Below are 22,820 nucleotides of genomic sequence, written 5' to 3' on the forward strand. Positions count from 1 at the left end.
TCCTAATTATGAACAAAATGCAAATGTCTGGAAATTGCCACCACAAAATCATTCAAGTCATTTTGATCTAAAAAAATCACAAAAAAAGTCACAAAATCCTGGTGGAATTGAGTTATGCGTAAGCGCAAGTTTATCGATTTGTTCAATTTGAATAAATTAATTTACTTTGCAAGTAAATTTGTGACTGCATTTCCTTTTATAGGTCTTAAATTTAATTCATAATGGTCTTAAAAAGGTCTCAAAAAGTCTTAAATTTGATTTGGTGAAACCTGCAGAAACCCTGTTAATGTTATTAAGTTGACATATGTCATTGTAGTGTCAATAGTAAGAGTACCATAGTGAATACATTAGGAATACATTGTTCACTTACACTAATGTTATGGCTTGTGATCATGTTCCTATAGGACGTCCTGTAAAGCTTGTTTAGTCAGCAACATTAACGAGGGAGGGAGGCTGAGCTTAGCAAAGGGTCAGTTTAGCAGGTTTTGAATTGGTTTCTGATCATCTTTTTCTTAAGTTCATGTTTGTGGTTGCTGTTTGTTTGTCTCTCTCCGTGTATGAACAGGGTTGGCGTTTGACTCTTGGGATCTGGACTACTACACTGCACTCTTCCAGAGAGTGAAAAGGAATCCCACCAGTGTCGAATGCTTTGATCTGGCTCAGTCCAACAGGTGTGTGGTCTCCAGAGAATTAACCCCATAGGAAAGGGTGTCTTTTATCTGCAATAATATGAAACCAATATAGAAAAAAAAAATATCCGGGCCAAGCACAAAAAGGACCAGTGAGACATGTAAGCATGGCTGTGAGCTTCAGGATAATTGCAACAATGAGTAATTAAAGAAATGTTTTAAATATTTTTCTCAAAATGACATAAATATCACAAATAAAATCACTTGTAAATGATTAACTTGTGTATCACTTTTGACCAATAGGTGGTGCTGTTATCAAATTATTATGGTGTGGTGTGGGAGGTGACAGTAGCTATGTTTCCATTTACATTTACGTATTTGGCAGACACTTTTACCCAAAGCCACTTACATTGCATTCAAGGTACACATTTTACATTTTGTCAGTTCTTGCTTTCCTTGGGAATCGAACCCATGACCATGGCGTTGCTAGCGCCACGCTCTACTGTGTGAGCTACAGGAAAGCTTTCCATCCAAAGTTGCAAATGTAATTTATGCGCAAATATGCAATATCGCATAAAACATTTGCGAATAAAGCACCATTTCCATCCAGTGAGTCGAAGAGAACATAATCGTCACTTCCTGATAAACTACCTCTAAAAAATCACTAAGAAACATAGGAGAAGCCACCATATATAATCATTTTCGTATATAATAAATGATTTGCGTCTCAGAGAAACTTGTGCGTCTCAATAAACTTGTGAAGACTGCTTTCAGAGGCAGATGTGCTGTTTGGGAACGCAGTCATGTAAGACAGGAGTGAAATATACCGAGCATCTTTGACCACAGACTTCTGAATGACCAAAACAGCATTTCAGATGTTTTGCAAACAAGATTTTCCCGCTGGTTACTACAGTTATGCTGTTACATCGCGAAAGTCACATGATTTTTTTATATGCGCATCAAGGAATTTATTTGATAATGCATTTCCATCTTAGTTTATGCGCATGTTTTCGTATCGGATAGAAAAAAAAGTTTTTTATGTACATTTTTAGAATTTATGCGCATCTTGGCGTTTCCATTCAGCATTTTTTGATGCGATATCCCAAAATTCGCATAAAAATAGGTGGATGGAAACATAGCTACTGACACATAAAAAGTTTGGTGTTGATATGCCAAAGCGTTGCAGAGTTACAGACAAAGAATCAGCTTGGCATCATGCCAACCAATTTTGTTGATGTGTTACTCGAGAATGGTTTGGTCTATCGAAAAGCTTTTTGCCAGTCTTAAGATGATCTGAGCCAATTTTGGTGAAAATCAGACCAACAGTCTAGGAGGAGTTAGAAAAAGTAGGTTTTCAAAGAAATTCAAAATGGCGGAAAGCAAGTTCGAGCAAATGTGGCATTGGTAACATTGTTCTCAGCATGACCCAAGTAACCTATCAAGGCCAGTTTGATTAAAATAGGCCAAATTAATCAAAAATTATTAGCATTTTTGAAAATTACATTATAACTTTTGGTTGCACTGTATTGACTCTTTGAGTACCTTCAGATCACGATCCCGATGACACATACCGAGTTTTGTAACGATACGCTAATGCGTTCTTAAAATACAGCATTTTAGGACAAAATAAAAAATGGACGACGCCCACAATAGTTAATATGGGAAAATCGGGTATCATTCGACTCACACAGAAGTTATAAGCAAAAAAAGCCTTTTTTATATCTCCTGTCCAGTTGGTGGCACTCTAGCGAAACGCTGCATGTAGCCTCAGGTCATGCTTGGGATGACGTACCAAGTTTAGTCTGGAATACGCTAAAGCGTTGCGGAGATATAGCCTTGCGTCCAAATTGGCGTGCTCTTCATCAAATTCGTTTGCGTGTTATTCGAGAATAATTGGGTTTATCAAAAAGCTTTTGATAACTTTTTCCCAGCATGGTCTGTAGAGTGAAAATTGGATGAAATGTCTAGAAAGGAGTTCGAAAAAAGTTGCGGAAAATTACGTCATAGGGTGCAAACGAATCGTCTTGAGCCAAGGAATCAGAGAATTTAGTTTCTAGCCCTCATGGTTCAAAAGTTATTAGCATATACGTGAGTGCAAATTTGGACAGTTGGTGGCGCTAGAGGGATTGAGTTAGAGACTCCAAATTTGCTGTGGTGAATGTTTGGACTGTCCTCTATCAGTGTGCCAAATTTCACAACTTTTTATCATATGGTTCTATGGGCTGCAATGGCGGAAGTAGAATAATAACAAGAAAACTAATGGATACAATAGGTGCCATTGCACCATTCAATGCTTAGCCCCCTAATGCCCCCTAATGCCCTGTTTGTCTTGCAGTGAGCACAGCCGCCATTGGTTCTTCCGAGGGCGAATGATCATCGATGGAGAAGAGCAGAAGGAGACGCTCTTCAGCCTCATTATGGGCACTCAGCACCATAGCAACCAGAACAATGTCATCAAATTCTGTGACAACAGCAGGTTAGGAGCTTCACCGTGAATGTCAACTCTTTGGAATGGCACTTTGGCAGGAAGTCTCAATGTGTGGTTCTTGTGTGTTTGTAGTGGTATTAAAGGCATGGAGCTGGAGTGCATGTATCCCACAAACCCTGTGCAGGCCAGTCCGTATGAAACCCGACATGCTACCAGACACGTCATCTTCACTGCAGAGACACACAACTTCCCCACCGGTCTGACCCTAAATACATTTAATCTGCCCACTTTTGAACACATGTGTAAATTAATTTGAATGAAATTAAAATAGCTATTATATGGAAGCTTGTTTCTGCCACAGAATAACATTTTTAAAAGATTGCAACTTTTTTTCTCACAACTCTCGCAATTGTGAGAAAGTCGCAATTACCTTTTTTATGTTTTATTGTGTCGAGGAAACAAGCTTCCATATTAATACTCAAAACATGATCAATAAGTAAAATATTAAAATATTTTTTGGAAAAGAAAAAAAAATATATATATATATATGGTGTTTACGGACCGACTTTTGACCGTTCCAATATGGGGGACGGCTTGCGTACAGCGTCCCATAGAAACTGAGGCATCTATGTATGTATATACACCGATCATGCATAACATTATCCCTTCATCGCGGCACCTGTTAGTGGGTGGGATATATTAGGCAGCAAGTGAACATTTTGTCCTCAAAGTCGATGTGTTAGAAGCAAGAAAAATGGGCAAGCATAAGGATTTGAGAGAGTTTGACAAGGGCCAAATTGTGATGACTAGACGACTGGGTCAGAGCATCTCCAAAACTGCAGCTCTTGTGGGGTGTTCCTGGTCTGCAGTGGTCAGTCTCTATCAAAAGTGCTCCAGGGAAGGAACAGTGGAGAACCGGCCACAGGGTCATGGGCGGCCGAGGCTCATTGATGCACGTGGGGAGCGAAGGCTGACCGTGTGGTCCGATCAAACAGACGAGCTACTGGAGCTCAAACTGCTCAAGAAGCTAATGCTGGTTCTGATAGAAAGGTGTCAGAATACACAGATCATCTCAGTTTGTTGCGTATGACCAGTCAGGGTGCCCATGCTGACCCCTTTCCACCTTTGTTTTGAATAGGTGACCTCTAGCAGTGAAAAACGTAATAGTTTTAGATGACAAAAACAATAATGTAGTTCATATTTGAGTCATAAAATGCTCTTTCTAACAGGTGTTGCTCCATTCAGCGGAGCCACCACAGGAACTGGTGGGCGAATCAGAGATGTGCAGAGTGCTGGAAAGGGTGGTCACGTGATCGCAGGCACTGCTGGTTACTGCTTTGGTAACCTGCACATCCCAGGTAAGCCCAGGTTTCATAATGAACCTCAACCACTTAGTTGAATAGTGCCCTTAAAACACTTCCCCATACCAGATATCTTCTCTCTTCTCAGGTTTTGTGCTCCCGTGGGAGGAGGAAGGGTGGGAGTACCCATCCAGCTTTGCTCCTCCACTCCAGGTGGCCATAGAGGCCAGTGATGGAGCCTCCGACTATGGCAATAAGTTTGGGGAGCCAGTTCTAGCAGGTGAAACCCAGCTGGACTGTGGCCATCTGTTCATGTGCGGTTATTAGCTTGGATCTACAGCTCTTTATCTGTCATTTTCTTTCCCATTAAGGTTTTGCTCGTTCCTTTGGAATGCGATTGGCTAACGGCGAACGGCGGGAGTGGATCAAACCGATCATGTTCAGTGGTGGGCTGGGCTCTATTGAGGACCAGCACGTGGAGAAGGAACAGGCTGCAGCAGGTGTGTGAGGAAAAAGATACACCTGATGCACCATAATAGAGTTGATTGCTCATACATTGGCATCTTTCTTTTTTCCCTCGCTCTAGTCAATTTCAACATATTTATTTGGTTGTTAAACATAAAATATTGCCAAAGCATCAATACACACAAGAAATGCAATATAATATACATAACTATGTTTTCAGTGGAGTATAACGACCTTATATAATGAACCGTTATGTTTTATTACCTTAGAATGAGCCGTTTCTATCTCCATACACAGCGAGTCCCCTTACAGTGAAGCCGCCATTTTGCGCCACCATGTTTCTACAGTAGCCCTAACAGGACAAACTGCTCTACAGAGCGATAGCTACTCTCAGCTGTCTCAGACGATATATTTGTCCTGTGATAGCCACCGTAGCTTCTCTATGTGTTTCGAAAGGGAGGGGTGAGCGGTGGACGGTTGCAATTCACAACCTCACCACTAGATGCCGCTAAAATTTACACACTGCACCCATAAAACAAGTTGCTAAAAATGAAATAAAAATTGAGTAAGACAGATAAAAAATAAAGTAAAACAGTAATATTGTGAAATATTATTACAAGTTAAAATAGCTGTTTTTTCTTTTAAATAATGGATTCCTATGATGGCAAAACTGCATGTTCAGCATCAGAAATGATCCTTCAGAAATCATTCTAATATGCTGATTTAGTGCTCAAGAAACATTTCTTTTTATTATCAATTTAATGCATCCATGCCGAATAGAAGTATTGAGTACCTAAAACCAACCTTTTGAACGGTAGTGTATACAAATAGCCCTTTTTCTTTATTCATTCCTCTGTTCTTTCCTCTTGTTCTCGGCAGGTATGGAGGTTGTGAAAATCGGAGGTCCTGTGTACAGGATCGGTGTTGGCGGAGGCGCTGCCTCTTCTGTACAGGTACACCAACATTTTGAAATTAACAAGTGCTTTCTTTGTGTTTACAGGGCATGCTTGTGTATTGCATCATTATTCATATTCTAATGCAACTTAATCTGTGTGTGCGTGTGTGTATAATTGTAGGTTCAAGGTGATAACTCCAGTGCCAGGGATCTTGGAGCGGTTCAGAGAGGAGACGCTGAAATGGAGCAAAAGATGAACCGGGCTCTCAGGGCCTGCCTGGAGCGAATGGAAGGAAACCCCATCTGCAGCATTCATGACCAGGGTGCTGGAGGCAATGGTAGGGGTGTTTTTAAATGTGCTATTTCCCTTCACACACTATATTTGACAACAGTTGCTCTTCTGAAGAAAAAACTCTCTTCATGTTATTTGTGCAGGTAATGTGTTGAAGGAGCTGAGTGAGCCTGCTGGTGCCATTATCTATACTAGCAAGTTCAAGGTGAGATCTTATCAAAACATCTGTATCTTGATTTTAGTGTCAGTGTTTCATATCCGTCACATACATATTTCACCCTGATGCTCAGAGAGGTGACCCCACCCTCAGTGTTTTGGAGCTGTGGGGGGCGGAGTATCAGGAGAGTAATGCTCTGTTGCTCCGCCCCTCTGACCGGAGCTTCCTCGAGAGGGTGTGTCAGAGGGAGAAATGTCCTGTTGACTTTGTCGGCAAGATAACCGGTGATGGCAAGGTGAGTCTCACTGTTTGTGGCTTTTTGTAGTTACAAGTGTATTTTTGGACACTTCTTGATACTTTCGGATTCTGTGCATATATTGCTCTATAGATCGTGCTGGTGGACGACCTGTGTAAACAGACCGATGGGCTTGATAGTGGGCGGAGCCCTGTGGATCTGGAGCTGGATTGGGTCCTGGGAAAGATGCCACAGAAGGTGCAAAAACAATCTATTTTGGCATCTCTACTATAGTGTTGTCAAAATTACTGACTTCGATACCAAGTCGGTATTCAAATTTTAAAATGTGATGATACCAGTGTTTCCCTCTAGCATTTTGATCACTGTTGATCGGATTCATATACACCTCTGATTGGCCATCGTGTTCACATGCACAACATATATGTCTCTGATTGGCTACAGTGTTCAACGTTGAAAGACGCCTTCTTTCAAATGCTCCGGTGTGTATCTGTGTAAGAGTGTTGATCCTTGTAGCCAATGTAGCCAACCAAATTTACAATGGACAAAGGAGTTATTTTCTGTATCAGTGAGCATGTTTACATACAAACCAGTACACAAATGAAGATCTTTTTGATGAAATCTAAGAGATTTCTGACCCCTCCATAGACTGCAACGTAATAGCCACTTTCAAGGCCCAGAAAGGTGGTAAAGACATCGTTAAAATAGTCCATGTGACTACAGTGGTTCAACTTTAACTTTATTGAGATGATGATGAGAATATTTTTGTGCGCAAAACCCCCCCAAAAATAACGACTTTATTCAGCAATTCTTCTCTTCCATGTCCGTCTCCTACGCTGTTTATGTTGTTAACACAGTGCAGCACTTCCTGCTTTTACATCAGAACGCCGGGTTGGTATTGGCCACTGATTGGCCAGCTCACAGCATCACACGCATGCGTCGTTGTGCTCACGTGAACCGTGTCAGCCAATGGTTGCACATGTTTATGTTTATTACATGAACTGCATGGGAGACGTGGAAGAGAAGAAATTGTTGAATAAAATTGTTATTTTTGTTTGATTTTGCGCACAAAAAGTATTCTTCATAACATTAAGATTAGGGATGCACCGAAATGAAAATTCTTGGCCGAAACCGAAAACCGAAAAAGAGGAAACCAAGGCCGAAAGCCGAAAACCGAAACACCGAAATAAATTATGCCAAATATTAGTACCATAGCATTTATGGCTATGACTGTGTACTAACTTTACTAAAATCAAGGCATTGCAATTGCATACATTAATATTAACGTTTCAAAGAATAAATCAATTACAAGTTATGCCAATATTTATTTAGCACATTGCAACAATGCACAGTATAAAATAAAATTCAAACTAAAATGTTTAACTTGACCCCACTCATTTGTACATTAAATAATAATGTACAGGCCTACAGAAAGGTTTTTAAATTAAATGTTCTCTCATAAAAACAAAGTGCATTTAGGTCTAGTGCATTTAACCCTCATTTGTGCTTTGGGGTCAATATGACCCCAATCGACTTTTCTTTGGTTAAAAATAATGGTTCCCTTTATCTCAGTGGAATGAAATCTTGTGACTTTTTCTAAATTATCTATCTATACACACACAAAAAACCTGGGCTTGATTCGGTTGTTCTAAAGGCATGTAAAAAAAAAAAGTCACACTCATGACCTTTGGGGTCAATATGACCCCACATTGAAATGAATGGGAAAATCGAAAAAAATGTGTTTTTTATTTTTCATTTGTCAAAAAAAATCTATAAATCCAGAATAAATCTGAAAATTTCCATACCACAACGAAGTCCTGGTACTAGAGCACAAATGTAATGTGGAACGAACATGATCACTTGCACACACACATGCTCGCGCACACAAACACACACACAGGTGTGACTCCAATTGAAAGCATTTTTTTTAGAAATTGACAAATAAAATCAATAATTCCAGCATAAATCTGAAAATTTCCACACAGAAATGAAGGCCTGGTACTAGAGCAAAAATGCAATGTAGAAAAGACATGCTCACTCAAACACACACACACACACACACACACACACACACACACACAAACAGGTATAACTGCCACAGACAAATAAAATCAGCCACAAATGCAGAACAAAGATAAAAGGAGTGAGACCTAATTTACACACTCGGGCACACACACGTGTGCACACACACACACACACACACACTCGCGCGCACACGCACACACACACACACACACACACACACACACACACACAGAGAGAGAGAGGTGTGACTGTCACAGAGAGCATCTGTATGGAGTTTGTCAAATGAAATCAGAAATCAGCAAATGAAATCATTTGTCAAATGAAATCAGCTATCAAATGTAGAAGACGTGTGAGTGAATCAGTGAGACCTAATGCATGCACACACACACACACACACACACACACACACATGCAGAGAGAGCAAGGGAGAGATGAAAGGCATCTGACCTGTTCAACTTTGAGAAAGTTTACTCTGAGATCTAAGAGCTGCAACTTTGTTTTGAAAACAAAGAAATTGTTCCCACAAAAGAGGGTCTTTGGTGTCCTGCACACAGTTCATTCTGTGGCAGTATGACAATGAAATACACTCTCCTGGAGACTTTGGATTACCTGCTTTATTCAAGTGAAACTTTAGGTGTTTCTTGTGGCGATTTCTGTGGTATTTTGTAAAAACAGACATTTCAAAACGCATCAAAAACTACCAAAATTCTACTATTTGAAAGAATATTTATTTTTAATGTCTTGTATAATGTTTATGCATGTATAAATTCACAAAATGTATCACAAAAGTTATGATACGAGCAGTTGGCCACATCCAGTAAAATGAATGGATCTCTATGGCCCTCTGCTGGGTCTCAATGGACAAAACAATTTCTTTCTTAATTTGTAATTCCTTCAGGTTTGTCTTTGACCAACAGATGGCAGAATTGTACAGCTAACACCTAGATAAATATCCAGAAACAAATTATTTTTAATTTAGATCATCATTTAAGTATTTTTTTCATAAAAAATTAATATTTTACACGCAAGCTAATGGTATAGTTGAGGATTTGTGTGGTAAATAGGTACAAAAGTACTTTGTATATCCAAAAACACAGCATTACTGTATAGATGAGAAGTAAAAAAAATAAATAATATATTATATGTATTATTAAAAATGTATAGTTTTTTTACAATCATTCTCTAAATTTTGGGGTCATATTGACCCCAAATGCACTGAGTGTAAACAGGAAACTAAGGACATATGAGGGTTAAAAATTTTCTCTGTAGGACTACTACAAGAAAGTGCATTCAGAACAAGTGCAACTGCTTAAAGATAAAACTATTTTCTCTGTAGGCCTTCAACATAATAGTGTATCAAAGCAAAGACTGCCATAGCCCATATGTTAACTGTAGAATAGGGGTGTAGCGGTACACAAAACTGACGGTTCGGTACAGCAGTTTTACAAAATGGCTTTTTATTTATTTTTATTGGTTTACTGAAAAAAAAGTCTGTCCTTAAATGAATTAAATTATAACTAAAAGTTTATTGAATATATTGCTCTAAACTATATAGGGAGCCCTTACTTGCACATTAATATTAAAGGTTAACAACAGAGCCCAAACTATTAGCCTAAATTCAGTTGCTATGTATTTTTAGGTCTAATAATCAACACTCAAATAACATCATACACAAACATGTACACTTCACATAAGGCAGTTTTTGCAATAACTTCTAAATCTAATTATAAAATAGTTTTTCATCCAATTCGTTGTTGAAATATAATCATTTATACACAGTGTCTGTCATTTTATTTAAACATACATGAAAAAATCAAGACATCATTAACAGGTTAAGTAGAATATAATGAATATAACGGCTAATATAGGTCATATATTTAGTGAAAGAGTTGATTTTTCCAGTGAACTAACAGCTGAGGACACTGAGGTGCCTGATGTAAATGATGCTACATGACTGTTTAGTTTACAGCAGTTATATTGAGGGTCTTTCTGCCGTTGAAACACTGACTGAGCGATTACACCACATATGATACGTGACAGTAAATTGTAATGTATCCTCAACACACCTTAGATGTTCATTCATGTTTATTCTTAAGGAAGAGATGATCGATCGCGCTCACAAATGATCGCGTTCACGCGCGCGCGCTGCCGCCAGATTGAAGTGTGTTCCGCGCTTAAAACATGCCCACTGTTAAAGATTGCGTTCGGTTTCACAGTGAAGTCTGGTCCTCTTCTCATCATGAGCTCTTCTCAACATGAGCTCTCGCTGTCAGTGCTTGTGCATGAAGCAGACGTGGGTGTTTCTCAGATATACTGAAATACGTCCACACCGCAGACATGTTGCTTCAGACAAGCACGTGCAGGTCGCGGTTTCTGTTTGCGTCATCACAACATTTCGGCCATGTTGTTTCGGTGATAAAAGTCTTTCGGCCGAAAACCGAAAATGCACTTTTGGGGCATTTTCGGCCGAAAATTTTCGGTGGCCGAATATTCGGTGCATCCCTAATTAAGATTGAACGACTGGAGTCACATGGACTATTTTAATGATGTCTTTACTACCTTTCTGGGCCTTGAAAGGGGTAATAACATCGCAGTCTATGAGGGATCAGCGACCTCTCGGATTTCATTAAAAATATCTTCATTTGTGTTCTGAAGATGAAATAATAATACATTTTTGGGTGAACTAACCCTTTAAGCATGTTTGATTGTTTTACTTATAAGTATATACATGCATAACGTCACTCACTGCTCAGTCAGCACTACGTGTGTCATTGAGAGTTTAAACTGGCTCTTTTCAGGAGTTTGTATCGGAGCACATGGCTGTGACTCTGCAGCCTCTCTCTCTTCCTGCGGGTCTCTCGGTTCTTCCTGCTCTAGAGAGAGTTTTGCGGTTGCCTTCAGTGGCCAGCAAGCGCTACCTCACCAACAAGGTATAATGCTCCCTCTTCAGCACATGCACTGTAATATATGACTTTTTCCAGGTTGTCTATTGCAGTGGTACTTATTTATACAGCGGGGGAAATAAGTATTTGACACATCAGCATTTTTATCAGTAAGGGGATTTCTAAGTGGGCTATTGACACAAAATTTCCACCAGATGTATCCATCAAGCCAAATATTGAATTCATACAAAGAAATCAGAACATTTATATACATGTATACATGTTGAGTCATAATAAATAAAGTGAAATGACACAGGGAATAAGTATTGAACACATGAAGATAACAAGGTGCAAAATGGCATAGAAAGCCAGAAATCTGTCAGTATTGAGAGAGAAACCCTGCCCCCATCAGTACTAATTGATATCAGCTGCTTTAGTCCTAATTGATAGCCTATAAAGGCTTCTCATTACCCAGGAGGCACACAGGAAAGACTTCATGATGGGTAAAAGCAAAGAACTCTCTCAAGATCTTCGTAATCTTATCGTTGAAAAGCATTTTGATGGGAATGGTTATAGGCGCATTTCCTGAATGCTGAATGTTCCTGTGAGCACTGTGGGGGCCATTATCCGGAAATGGAAAGAGCATCAGTTTACCATAAACCAGCCACGATCAGGTGCTCCACGTAAGATCCCTGTCCGAGGAGTCCAAAGAATAATCAGGAGAGTTCTCCAAGAGCCAAGAACCACTCGGGCAGAACTTCAGGGAGACCTTGCATCAGCAGGTACTGTTGTTTCAAAGAAAACTATAAGCAATGCACTGAACCGCCATGGCATCCATGCACGCTCACCACGCAAGACTCCATTGCTGAACAAAAAGCATGTTGAGGCTTGTTTAAAGTTTGCGAAAGAGCATTTGGAGAAGCCTGTGGATTATTGGGGGACTATAGTATGGTCAGATGAAAGCAAAATTTAACTTTTTGCAGTCATTCTACACACCATGTTTGGAGAAGAAATGGCACTGCCCACCACTCCCAAGAACACCATACCAACAGTTAAGTTTGGGGGTGGAAGCATCATGGTATGGGGCTGCTTTTTAGCAAGGGGTACTGGCAGACTTCATATTATTGAAGGCAGGATGAATGGAGAAATGTACCGGGACATTCTGGATAAAAATCTGCTGCCATCTACCAGAAAGCTGAAAATGAAAAGAGGGTGGACATTTCAGCAAGACAATGATCCCAAACACAAGGCCAAGGAAACAATGAAGTGGTTTCAAAGAAAGAAAATCAAGTTGCTTGAATGGCCCAGTCAATCACCTGACCTAAATCCCATAGAAAATCTATGGAGAGAACTGGGGCCGGTTGCACCAGTTGTGCGTAAGTTACATCTTAGCTTAGTTTTGACGTAAATGGACACTAAGTTACAACTTACGCACTACTAAATATTTTTGCGTTGCACCATTAAACTTAGTTGAAGCGTCATGCTGCGTTCACACCAAATGCGAATTGAGCGTCTGGCGCGAGTGATTTCAATGTTAAGTCAATGGAAAGGCGCGTTGACGCGCGTCTGGAGGTCCCGCGGCGCGGAAGGCGCGTTACGCGCGGCGCGAAGGACGCGAATCCGCCTCATTCGCGCGTCCAGTTCGCGCGAATGGCGCGAATTGGACGCAAATTGAGCGTCTTGCGCGGTACGCGCGTTACACGCGAATGGTGCTTTTGTGCATTCACGCGTTTGAAGCGTATTCGCGTCTGACGCCCGAGTTGAAAAATTTGAACTTTGGCGTCAATTCGCGCCGCGTTAACCAATCAGGAGCCTGCTTGCTGCTGTCACGTGGTAAAGTGACGTGTATGAGAAACCCTGCATAAATTAAAAATATTACTATTGTGTCACAAAATGTAGTTTTAAGACTTTTTCAGGTGGGAATGTAGTTGTTTAAAGCTCAACCTGTGGTTTATTTATAAAGAGAGCGCTTATTGAAAAAAAAAATTCTTGTGTTTTTGGAGTTGTGAGATCCAGGCGATCACCGGGCAATCAGCGCTCATAACCCCGGCGAGAGCAGCCTTTCCTCGGCCAGTCCTTCTGCCGTCTGCCGCTGGCTCTGATGTCCTGTAGTGGTTCGTTTTGTGTAGATCTAACGGCCGATCTTTGCTCTCATGAATCTATAATTTGTTGTCTGCCAAATCGTTTTGACTGAGGGCAAAGATAAGTTTCATAACTTTATATTTTAAGGATATTTAAACATACATGCAGTGAAGATGATGTAGGAGTTGCCTGGACCACATTTGTGTGGCTATTAATGCTTAATATATATTTTTAATGAAAATGAAAAGAGGCAGAGTGGTGTTTTATGACATATTTCTCCTGGAGTGCCTTGAACGCGCGTCAATTTCGCTTCAAACGCTCGATTTCTACGATCGTCCAATTCTCTGCGGACGCGCGAATGCATTCAAAATGTTCGCGCGTGAAACTAGACGCGGTAGGCGCGATTTTGACGCTCAATTCGCGTTTGGTGTGAACGCAGCATAAATCTACGTATAAACTAAATATTTACGGAAGCCTGCAATCAGGAGTAATGGTTGGAATAGTAAAGCAGACTGACTGAACTGCATAATAAGCTCTTGTTTTACATGACAGACTTCAATTCTGTACACATATATGATAATGCTGACATTTACACTCGCTTACATTTTAAGAGAGAAAACATTATGTGAATAGATTACTTTATTTGCAGCTCTTCAACACGAAACCATCCAAAACTGCGCCGCTGCGTGAATCTGTCCCATCGGTCCGTGTTGTGCACGTCATGATGTCAAATAAAATCAGTCATAATCAATAAATTTAATTTCTTATGTTTTTTTTTTGTTTTTGTTTCAGTATTTATTTATTGATCTTTGTTAATGTCTTTTCATATACTGATTGCTTCTGAATGTTATTTATATATAAAAGCACTTATGTTATTCATGATTAAGTATATTTAATGGAAACGTATTTTTACAGTTGGTTACGTGAGGCAAAAGAAGTTATAATAATGAAGGATACACTGAAATTCACGGTATTTCAACACAACTTCTGCTCACGTGTTTGAAGGCTGCTATTGGATCATTGAGGGTAAACGTCATATTATGCGACTACGCATTACTTTACGGAGAGCTTGCAACCTACTAGTTACGTTCTGCCTTAAGAACAAATGGTGCAACCGAAAATAGTATAGAGTTAGTTACAAACTATCTAGTAGTTACTAAGCCTCTAGTGTGGACTTTACGTTCCAATTTAAGAAAGAACTTATGAACGACTGGTGCAACCCTACCCAGAAGATCAAAGTTCATAAAAGAGGCCCAAGGAACCTTCAAGATTTAAAGACCATTTGTGTGGAAGAATGGGCCAGAATCACTCCTGAGCAATGCAGACGACTGGTCTCTCCACACAAGAGGCATCTAGAATCTGTAATCACCAACAAAGGCTTTTCTACAAAGTATTAAATAAAGTGTGTTCAAAAGACGTATTCCCTGTGTCATTTCACTTTATTTATTATGACTCAACTTGTATACTTAAATGTTCTGATTTCTTTGTATGAATTCAATATTTGGCTTGATGGATACATCTGGTGGAAATTTCGTGTCAATGGCCCACTTAGAAATCCCCTTACTGATAAAAATGCTGATGTGTCAAATACTTATTTTCCCCGCTGTATACTTCCTGGTATATCCAGACATATGAATTTATTGTTACCTTGCCATCTTTAATACAATTTTTAATAATTACATTTCAATATTTAATCAATTATTTAGTTGTCTTATCTAATGTACAGGCATTTAAATTAAATTTAATGCAACCTGTTCCTAAAGACTAGCCTGACGTGGCCATACTCAATTCTAGTCAGAATTTGAGTCTGGTACCGCTCCATTGAGCTTTGATTATGGGGCGTGTTTCAACCGAGCCAGGAAAGACCTCAATTGGATAGACCCACAACCAATCAGAGCAACGGAGCAACGCGTAACGTTAGTTGTCAAATGTCAACAGAACTCAACTGCACTGTGTTACCAAGTCCGTGTTTTTCTCCATGTCCGCGGGTTGAAGCGACCCCAATTATGTGATTATATAAACCCAGGAATGCGAATTTTAGCAGGCAACCTTGCCAAAATAACATATTTTGCCAACCAAACGCCATTTTTTTCCGGAGAACCCCCCGGAAAGTTATTGTTTTGGGCTATAGTTTTGAGTAGCAATTGTGCGCGACATTGCAAAAACACTTGGAAACCCTGTCTGCACGCACGCTGGATTAAGTAACGTTACAAGAAAAAGATGAGTGTAAACGATCTTTGCCAGTAATAAAGTAATTTAAGGATACCCAGAGTACTTACCAACACGATCATCGTTTCTGAGAGAAATAGTGAAGGTGAACGCATATACGAACAAGTTCTCCGTTTAGGATGAGAGCAAATTCAACCCAAGAGCCTTCGATGACGTGGATGATTACGTTACTGTTGATCATCTGTCCATCATCGTCTAAAGCCCGCCCTGACAATTTCATTGGTCAGAACAGTTTCTGTTCGGGCATAATTCCTCCTCTATGGAGCGAGTCCAGACCGAATTGCCCGAGCAAAAAAAATTGTGGGCTGGGCTAAATTCGGCTGGCATCCAGGCTACCTAAAGACCACAGTAATTCTAGAAATGTCAGCATTTTTTAATTGGCAAACATGAATTAAAGTGAAATAAAACCCCTCTGTTCCAGGTTGATCGATCTGTGACTGGTCTGGTTGCTCAGCAGCAGTGTGTTGGTCCTCTTCACACTCCACTGGCTGATGTAGCTGTTGTTGCCCTGTCTCCGTTCGGCCTCCAGGGTGCAGCCACAGCGATTGGCGAGCAGCCAATCAAAGGCCTGGTGTCACCGGCCGCTGGGGCTCGAATGGCGGTGGGAGAAGCTCTCACTAACTTGGTGTTTGCGAGAGTGACCGCTCTCAAGGTGAAACAACTGCATGTTAAGTGACCGCACGTAATTTGAAAGAAAAAGAAAAACACGCGCACACACACACTCACTTGTCACCCAAAGATATCTGTGCATATCTTCACAGGATGTAAAGTGCAGTGGGAACTGGATGTGGGCTGCTAAGCTGCCAGGAGAGGGAGCATGTCTGTGGGAGGCCTGCCAGGCCATGTGTGAGGTCATGGGTCAGCTGGGAGTGGCTGTGGATGGGGGAAAAGATTCACTTAGCATGGCTGCTCGTGTCGGTGGAGAAACGGTTAAGGCTCCAGGTATCTCTTGTGCATGTCGGAATCGACATTTCAAGTCATTTCGTAGTCAAATCACATAAAAAAAGAGAAAGTGATTAGTAGGCATGGGGAAATGAAGCACTGAGGCTTCCCCCTGACTGATCCCGGAAAAGATTTGAAGCTTTGAGAGTGTCGAGAACAGCGCCATCTAGTGCTTATTTAAAATAAAGCAGCCAGAAGCTTGTGGAAGAAGCTCTGTCAGATGAAGCAACCACAACACACTCCATCGTTTCAATGCTATGTGCACAAATAAATAAAAAGACACAACAAAAAAGAATAAATAGTGACAAATAGTTTTTTGGTTCTCTAGTTGGTGTATATTAACTACTCAACCAGACTTTTACCTGTGCAGATCCCTATTTGTATGTTTTTAATGTTAGCAGATTATGTCACATGACAAACTAATCTTGTGTTTTAGGCTCTTTGGTTATCTCAGTCTATGCTGTGTGTCCTGATATCACAGCTACTGTGACCCCTGACCTGGAAAACCCTGATGACAAAGGTCTGGACTTTGTGAATCTTTACCACTTTGTGCCTCTCATATCAAAAATCGATTAGGATTGTGTACATCTCTCACAAGCTCTCTCTTCCTTTCTCAGGTGTGCTTCTGTATGTGCCCGTGAGCTCCGGTAAATACAGACTGGGCGGCTCTGCTTTAGCTCAGTGTTATGGGCAACTCGGAGACTGCAGTCCTGATCTGGATCAGCCAGACAAGCTCTCTGCTTGCTTCAACACCACACAGACATTGATTCAGGGTCAGTGTGTGCTTTAAATATAAGATGAAGCAATAGTATAGTGATGTATTAATAGCTCCATTCTTCTTCTATAGAAGCAGCTGCGCTGTTAAAAACATCCATAAACTGATCTAGGATCACCTGTGTTTGTTGATTCCCTTCAATCTGTTGATTTAAACCATATATTGCAGATCGACTGCTGACTGCAGGACATGATGTCAGTGATGGAGGGCTTATTTCCTGTCTGCTGGAGATGGCCTTTGCAGGGAATCATGGGATGGAGGTGGACTTGCCTTTAGAAGGCGTTGACGGTTGGTAATAAAAATATGAATTATGTTATGGAAAAAGCTCAAGATGTTTTGTTAAAGATACTTGTGCCATCTTTCATAAGAATATTATCTTTTCATAAAATAAACATCCTTATTTTTATTTCAGTCTGCATGGAAATACCAAATAAAACTTCCAAAAATGCGCATGAAAATGTATACACTCATTTTGATTTTTTTTTTTTTAAATCTGGAAATGTGTTATTTTAGTATTATTTATATGCTGTTATAGTATTTATTAACATTTTGAATAAGCTTTTATTTTTAGAAATAAGAATACATTAACATAATTAAGTGTTTTTCTAGTGAACTAGTCATTAACCCTTATAAGCTATTCGCTTGGGATGTATACCCAGGCTATTGATTGTAAAATGTGATTTTGTAACATAATGGATTTTAAAAAAAAATTACAAATGCAATATCACTCACTTTATCCATATTTTTACTCTATATTTGTGCAGTGTTTGGGGATTTTAAGGTATATTGTTATATAAAATATATTTTTTTTTAAACTTTTTATGTAAAGTTTACTTTAAAAAAAAGTTTCTGATTTTCATTCATGGAGATAATATGGACAATCTGCCATGGTTGAAATGGAAGATTGCTGCCATCTACAGGAGAACAAACACTTTTAAAATTAAAATAACTACTTTTTGAAATATGCTTTTCTCACCTAAATCATGCAACTGAACTACAGCCAGTAGATGGCTCCAAAACATTACTCAATGGCTCATTTGCCATTTCCTCATGGGTATGCATCTCTTCTTTTATTTAGGTTTATGTTTAGACATTCTAAAATAATTATTAAGGTTTATGTTTAGACATTCTAAAATAATTATTAGAACAGTAAATTAAATGACTTTTTTTCAAAGGTTATTTTTTATTTTTTTTTGTTGAAATGGGTACTGAAGTAAAAAAGAATTGCAATTATGACATTATTACCGTCAAACCTGAACATAGTGTTAAATATGTGTTTTATGTGTGTTACATGTGTGTTTGCATTTGTTCTCCATCGTGGATGTGTTGTGGCGTCACTCCATCTTTTCTGTGTGTGTTCTGGATTGTAGCTGATTTATTTTTTGGCAAAATATGTCACGGAGAGTAACTTATGGAAGCCCATTTTTCTTTTTTTTTCTTTTATTCAGTGATTTTTGTGGGTTTGTGGGGTAAGTTGTGGGATGGGCTGTTGTGTGTGTTTACTCCATCAGGGGTGTGTTGTGGTATCGTCCTTTCATTATGTGTGTGTTTTTTTGCTTTGTAACTGAACAAAAAGCAATATATATGGTCTCCCAGTGATGTCTATGAAGTTTTTTTAATATTTTGTGTGTATATTTTATTTATATATATATATATATATATATATATATATATATATATATATATATATAATATAAATATAAAATCGTTTTTTTTTATCCTTAAAACCCCCAGACACTGTACAAATGTAGTAAAAACATTAGTAAAGTGAGTGATATTACATTTGTTAAAAAGTTTTTTACATTATAATGTTACAAAATCACATTTTACTGTCTGCGTTCTCTCGAGACCCTGAACATCCTGAGTGTGACTTTTTTTCACGCTAACATACGACCATATATCATTCCAATTAATTGTTTTATTTGTAGAGCTAGCAAGTGTCCACCACCACATCAAGTCTCGTGCCATTTAGATGAAGAGAATTTGTCATTTTTTTCAGCAAATGTAATTTGGGGTCAAAAAGACCCAGAATAGCTTATACGAGTTAAATATATCTCTATTTATATGGGATTTTTATCGTAGGTAAGGTGTTGGATTAAAAATAGAAAATAAACTATTATATCAATAATTTTATTTTAGTTTGTTTTAGTAATTTTATGTGCTTTTATTTTTAATAGTTCCTTTAAAAATATATATTATTTAGCTTTAATTTATATTTTTCAGTTTTAGTAATTTTAGTACTTCAATTAAATACTTTTTATTTTCTAGTTTTCGTTTGTTTTTTAATATAACATTTATATTTTATTCTATTTCAGCTATTTAATAGTTTCAATAGTCTCTTGAGCACACGGGGGAGAAGTTCTGCTTTAGTCCCAATTTCTTTTTGCAATTTATTCCTATTTTTCACAAGATTAAATAAACATTTCCTCACGTCTCTCCCTATCCCTCTCTTTCAGTGATGGAGGCTCTTTTTTCAGAGGAGCTTGGTCTGGTTCTGGAGGTGTGCGAGAGCAATGCATCGAGTGTCTGTCAGAGATACACAGATGCTGGTCTCTTGTGCCACAGAATTGGCACAACTTCTGGTTTTGGACCTGATGCCAAGGTGAGCTGAGTTTTTGTCATCTGAAAGCATATGCATGGAGTCCAATGGGGTATCATTAAAGTGTTCAATAACTGTTGATTACTTCCCCATACGGTCTTGTAGGTCAGAGTGAGTCTGCGTGGACAGGAAGTGCTGGATGAGCGTCTGCCCACACTTAGGGCGATATGGGAAAGCACTAGTTTTCAGCTGGAGCGACTGCAGGCTAATCCACTGTGTGTCCAAGAGGAAGAAGAAGGGCTTGCTTCTCGCACACAGCCGTACCTCAAACTCACCTTTGACCCCTCCCAAACACCCATCATTAAAGAGCTTGGTGAGACCATGGACCCATTTCACAATCTTTCCTTTATTCATACTTGACCTGTATATAAGATATATGTATTGTGCTTCAGCTTCAGGGAAACCTTGCGTAGCTGTTGTGAGAGAGGAAGGCAGTAACGGAGACAGAGAGATGTCCACTTCTCTGTTCATGGCTGGATTCGAGGTAAAGACGCTCCTAAAAATGATCGATATGTAGTTAAATAACTTGAACATTGATGATAATAATCAGAAATGTTTCTTGAGCACCGAATCAGCCTATTAGAATGATTTCTGAAGGATCATGTGACACTGAAGACTGGAGTAATGATGCTGAAAATACAGCTTTGCATCACAGGAATATATTACATTTTTAAAATATATTAAAATTGAAAACAGTTCTTTTAATTTACATCAATATTTCACAACATTACTGTTTTTACCATCATTTTTGTGAAATAAAACAAACAAATAATACGATAAAAGGAATGCATCATGATTTTCAGTTGCTTTGCAATGTATGCATCATGTGTGTAAGTATATTTACTAGTCCTATACACATTAATATAACATATGTTTAAAATACAACACTGTTTCATGCAATTAACCACCAATTGTTCCTTGTATTTTACAATAAAATGAAGCTTTTAGCATAATGTTTGTTCACTAGTACCACAAATGCTGCTTGTTTTCTTGCACAATGTTTAAACAAGACTGAGTTTGATTTTATTTCGGCTTTTTTCCATTTGTAGGTGTGGGATGTCACAATGCAGGACCTGTGCTCCGGCTCTACGACCCTTGACCCCTTCCGAGCCGTGGTGTTTGTGGGTGGTTTCAGCTATGCAGATGTGCTGGGGTCAGCTAAAGGTGAAAATCACACTATTGCATGTTGCAGCACTCTTACATACAGTGGGGCAAAAAAGTATTTAGTAAGCCACCAATTGTGCAAGTTCTCCCACTTAAAAAGATGAGAGAGGCCTGTAATTTTCATCATAGCTACACTTCAACTATGAGAGACAGAATGAGAAAAATAAATTCCAGAAAATCACATAGTCTGATTTTTAAAGAATTTATGTACAAATTATGGTGGAAAATAAGTATTTGGTCAATAACAAAAGTTCATCTCAATACTTTGTTATATACCCTTTGTTGGCAATGACAGAGGTCAAACGTTTTCTGTAAGTCTCCAGAAGGTTTTTACACACTGTTGATGGTAGTTTGGCCCATTCCTCCCTGCAGATCTCCTCTAGAGCAGGGATGTTTTGGGGCTGTTGCTGGGCAACACAGATGTTCAACTCCCTCCAAAGATTTTCTATGGGCATGAGATCTGGAGACTGGCTAGGCCACTCCAGGACCTTGAAATGCTTCTTACGAAGCCACTCCTTCGTTGCCCGGGCGGTGTGTTTGGGATCATTGTCATGCTGAAAGACCCAGCCACGTTTCATCTTCAATGCCCTTGCTGATGGAAGGAGGTTTTTACTCAAAATCTCACGATACATGGCCCCATTCATTCTTTCCTTTACACGGATCGGTCGTCCTGGTCCCTTTGCAGAAAAACAGCCCCAGAGCATGATGTTTCCACCCCCATGCTTCACAGTAGGTATGGTGTTCTTTGGATGCAACTCCGCGTTCTTTCTGTTGAGTTTTTACCAAAAAGTTCTATTTTGGTTTCATCTGACCATATGAGATTCTCCCAATCCTCTTCTGGATCATCCAAATGCTCTCTAGCAAACTTCAGACGGGCCCGGACATGTACTGGCTTAAGCAAGGGGGACATGTCTGGCTCTGCAGGATTTGAGTCCCTGGCGGTGTAGTGTGTTACTGATGGTAGCCTTTGTTACTTTGGTCCCAGCTCTCGGCAGGTCATTCACTAGGTCCCCCCGTGTGGTTCTGGGATTTTTGCTCACCGTTCTTGTGATCATTTTGACCCCACGGGGTGAGATCTTGCGTGGAGCCCCAGATCGAGGGAGATTATCAGTGGTCTTATATGTCTTCCATTTTCGAATAATTGCTCCCACAGTTGATTTCTTCACACCAAGCTGCTTACCTATTGCAGATTCAGTCTTCCCAGGTCTACAATTTTGTTTCTGGTGTCCTTTGACAGCTCTTTGGTCTTGGCCATAGTGGAGTTGGGAGTCTGACTGTTTGAGGTTGTGGACAGGTGTATTTTATACTGATAACCAGTTCAAACAGGTGCCATTAATACAGGTAACAAGAAGAGGACAGAGGAGCCTCAGTCCTCCACTTAGTAGTAGTAGAAGTAGTTACAGGTCTGTGAGAGCCAGAAATCTTGCTTTTTTTGTAGGTGACCAGATACTTATTTCCCACCATAATTTGCAAATAAATTCTTTAAAAATCAGGTAATGTTATTTTCTGGATTTCTCTCATAGTTGAAGTGTACCTATGATGAAAATTACAGGCCTCTGTCATCTTTTTAAGTGGGAGAACTTGCACAATTGGCGGCTGATTAAATACTGCATCACTGCTTACTATATAATAACAAGCATTGAATGTTTCGATGACCTTAGATTCGTGACCCGACTCGTAGGTTATTTCGTACTGGCCTTGC

General features: G+C 39.4%; 1 protein-coding gene across 1 annotated transcript in view; it reads left to right on the forward strand.

Moving 5' to 3' along the window:
• pfas (phosphoribosylformylglycinamidine synthase) overlaps nucleotides 1–22,820 on the forward strand; it is a 31,287-nt gene that overhangs the window by 7,115 nt on the left and 1,352 nt on the right. Inside the window, exons 6-26 of the mRNA XM_079830730.1 lie at nucleotides 566–671; nucleotides 2,965–3,105; nucleotides 3,190–3,314; nucleotides 4,287–4,415; nucleotides 4,507–4,638; nucleotides 4,730–4,858; nucleotides 5,703–5,776; nucleotides 5,900–6,056; nucleotides 6,154–6,215; nucleotides 6,301–6,462; nucleotides 6,556–6,660; nucleotides 11,244–11,375; nucleotides 16,060–16,290; nucleotides 16,400–16,580; nucleotides 17,017–17,100; nucleotides 17,198–17,353; nucleotides 17,524–17,643; nucleotides 19,812–19,957; nucleotides 20,060–20,267; nucleotides 20,347–20,438; nucleotides 21,004–21,118. Coding sequence (XP_079686856.1) covers nucleotides 566–671; nucleotides 2,965–3,105; nucleotides 3,190–3,314; nucleotides 4,287–4,415; nucleotides 4,507–4,638; nucleotides 4,730–4,858; nucleotides 5,703–5,776; nucleotides 5,900–6,056; nucleotides 6,154–6,215; nucleotides 6,301–6,462; nucleotides 6,556–6,660; nucleotides 11,244–11,375; nucleotides 16,060–16,290; nucleotides 16,400–16,580; nucleotides 17,017–17,100; nucleotides 17,198–17,353; nucleotides 17,524–17,643; nucleotides 19,812–19,957; nucleotides 20,060–20,267; nucleotides 20,347–20,438; nucleotides 21,004–21,118 — 2,787 coding nt within the window. The remainder of the gene's footprint in view (nucleotides 1–565; nucleotides 672–2,964; nucleotides 3,106–3,189; nucleotides 3,315–4,286; nucleotides 4,416–4,506; nucleotides 4,639–4,729; nucleotides 4,859–5,702; nucleotides 5,777–5,899; nucleotides 6,057–6,153; nucleotides 6,216–6,300; nucleotides 6,463–6,555; nucleotides 6,661–11,243; nucleotides 11,376–16,059; nucleotides 16,291–16,399; nucleotides 16,581–17,016; nucleotides 17,101–17,197; nucleotides 17,354–17,523; nucleotides 17,644–19,811; nucleotides 19,958–20,059; nucleotides 20,268–20,346; nucleotides 20,439–21,003; nucleotides 21,119–22,820) is intronic.

Source organism: Gobio gobio (genome assembly GCF_949357685.1).
Source record: "Gobio gobio genome assembly, chromosome: 12".
Taxonomy (NCBI): Eukaryota; Metazoa; Chordata; class Actinopteri; order Cypriniformes; family Gobionidae; genus Gobio; species Gobio gobio.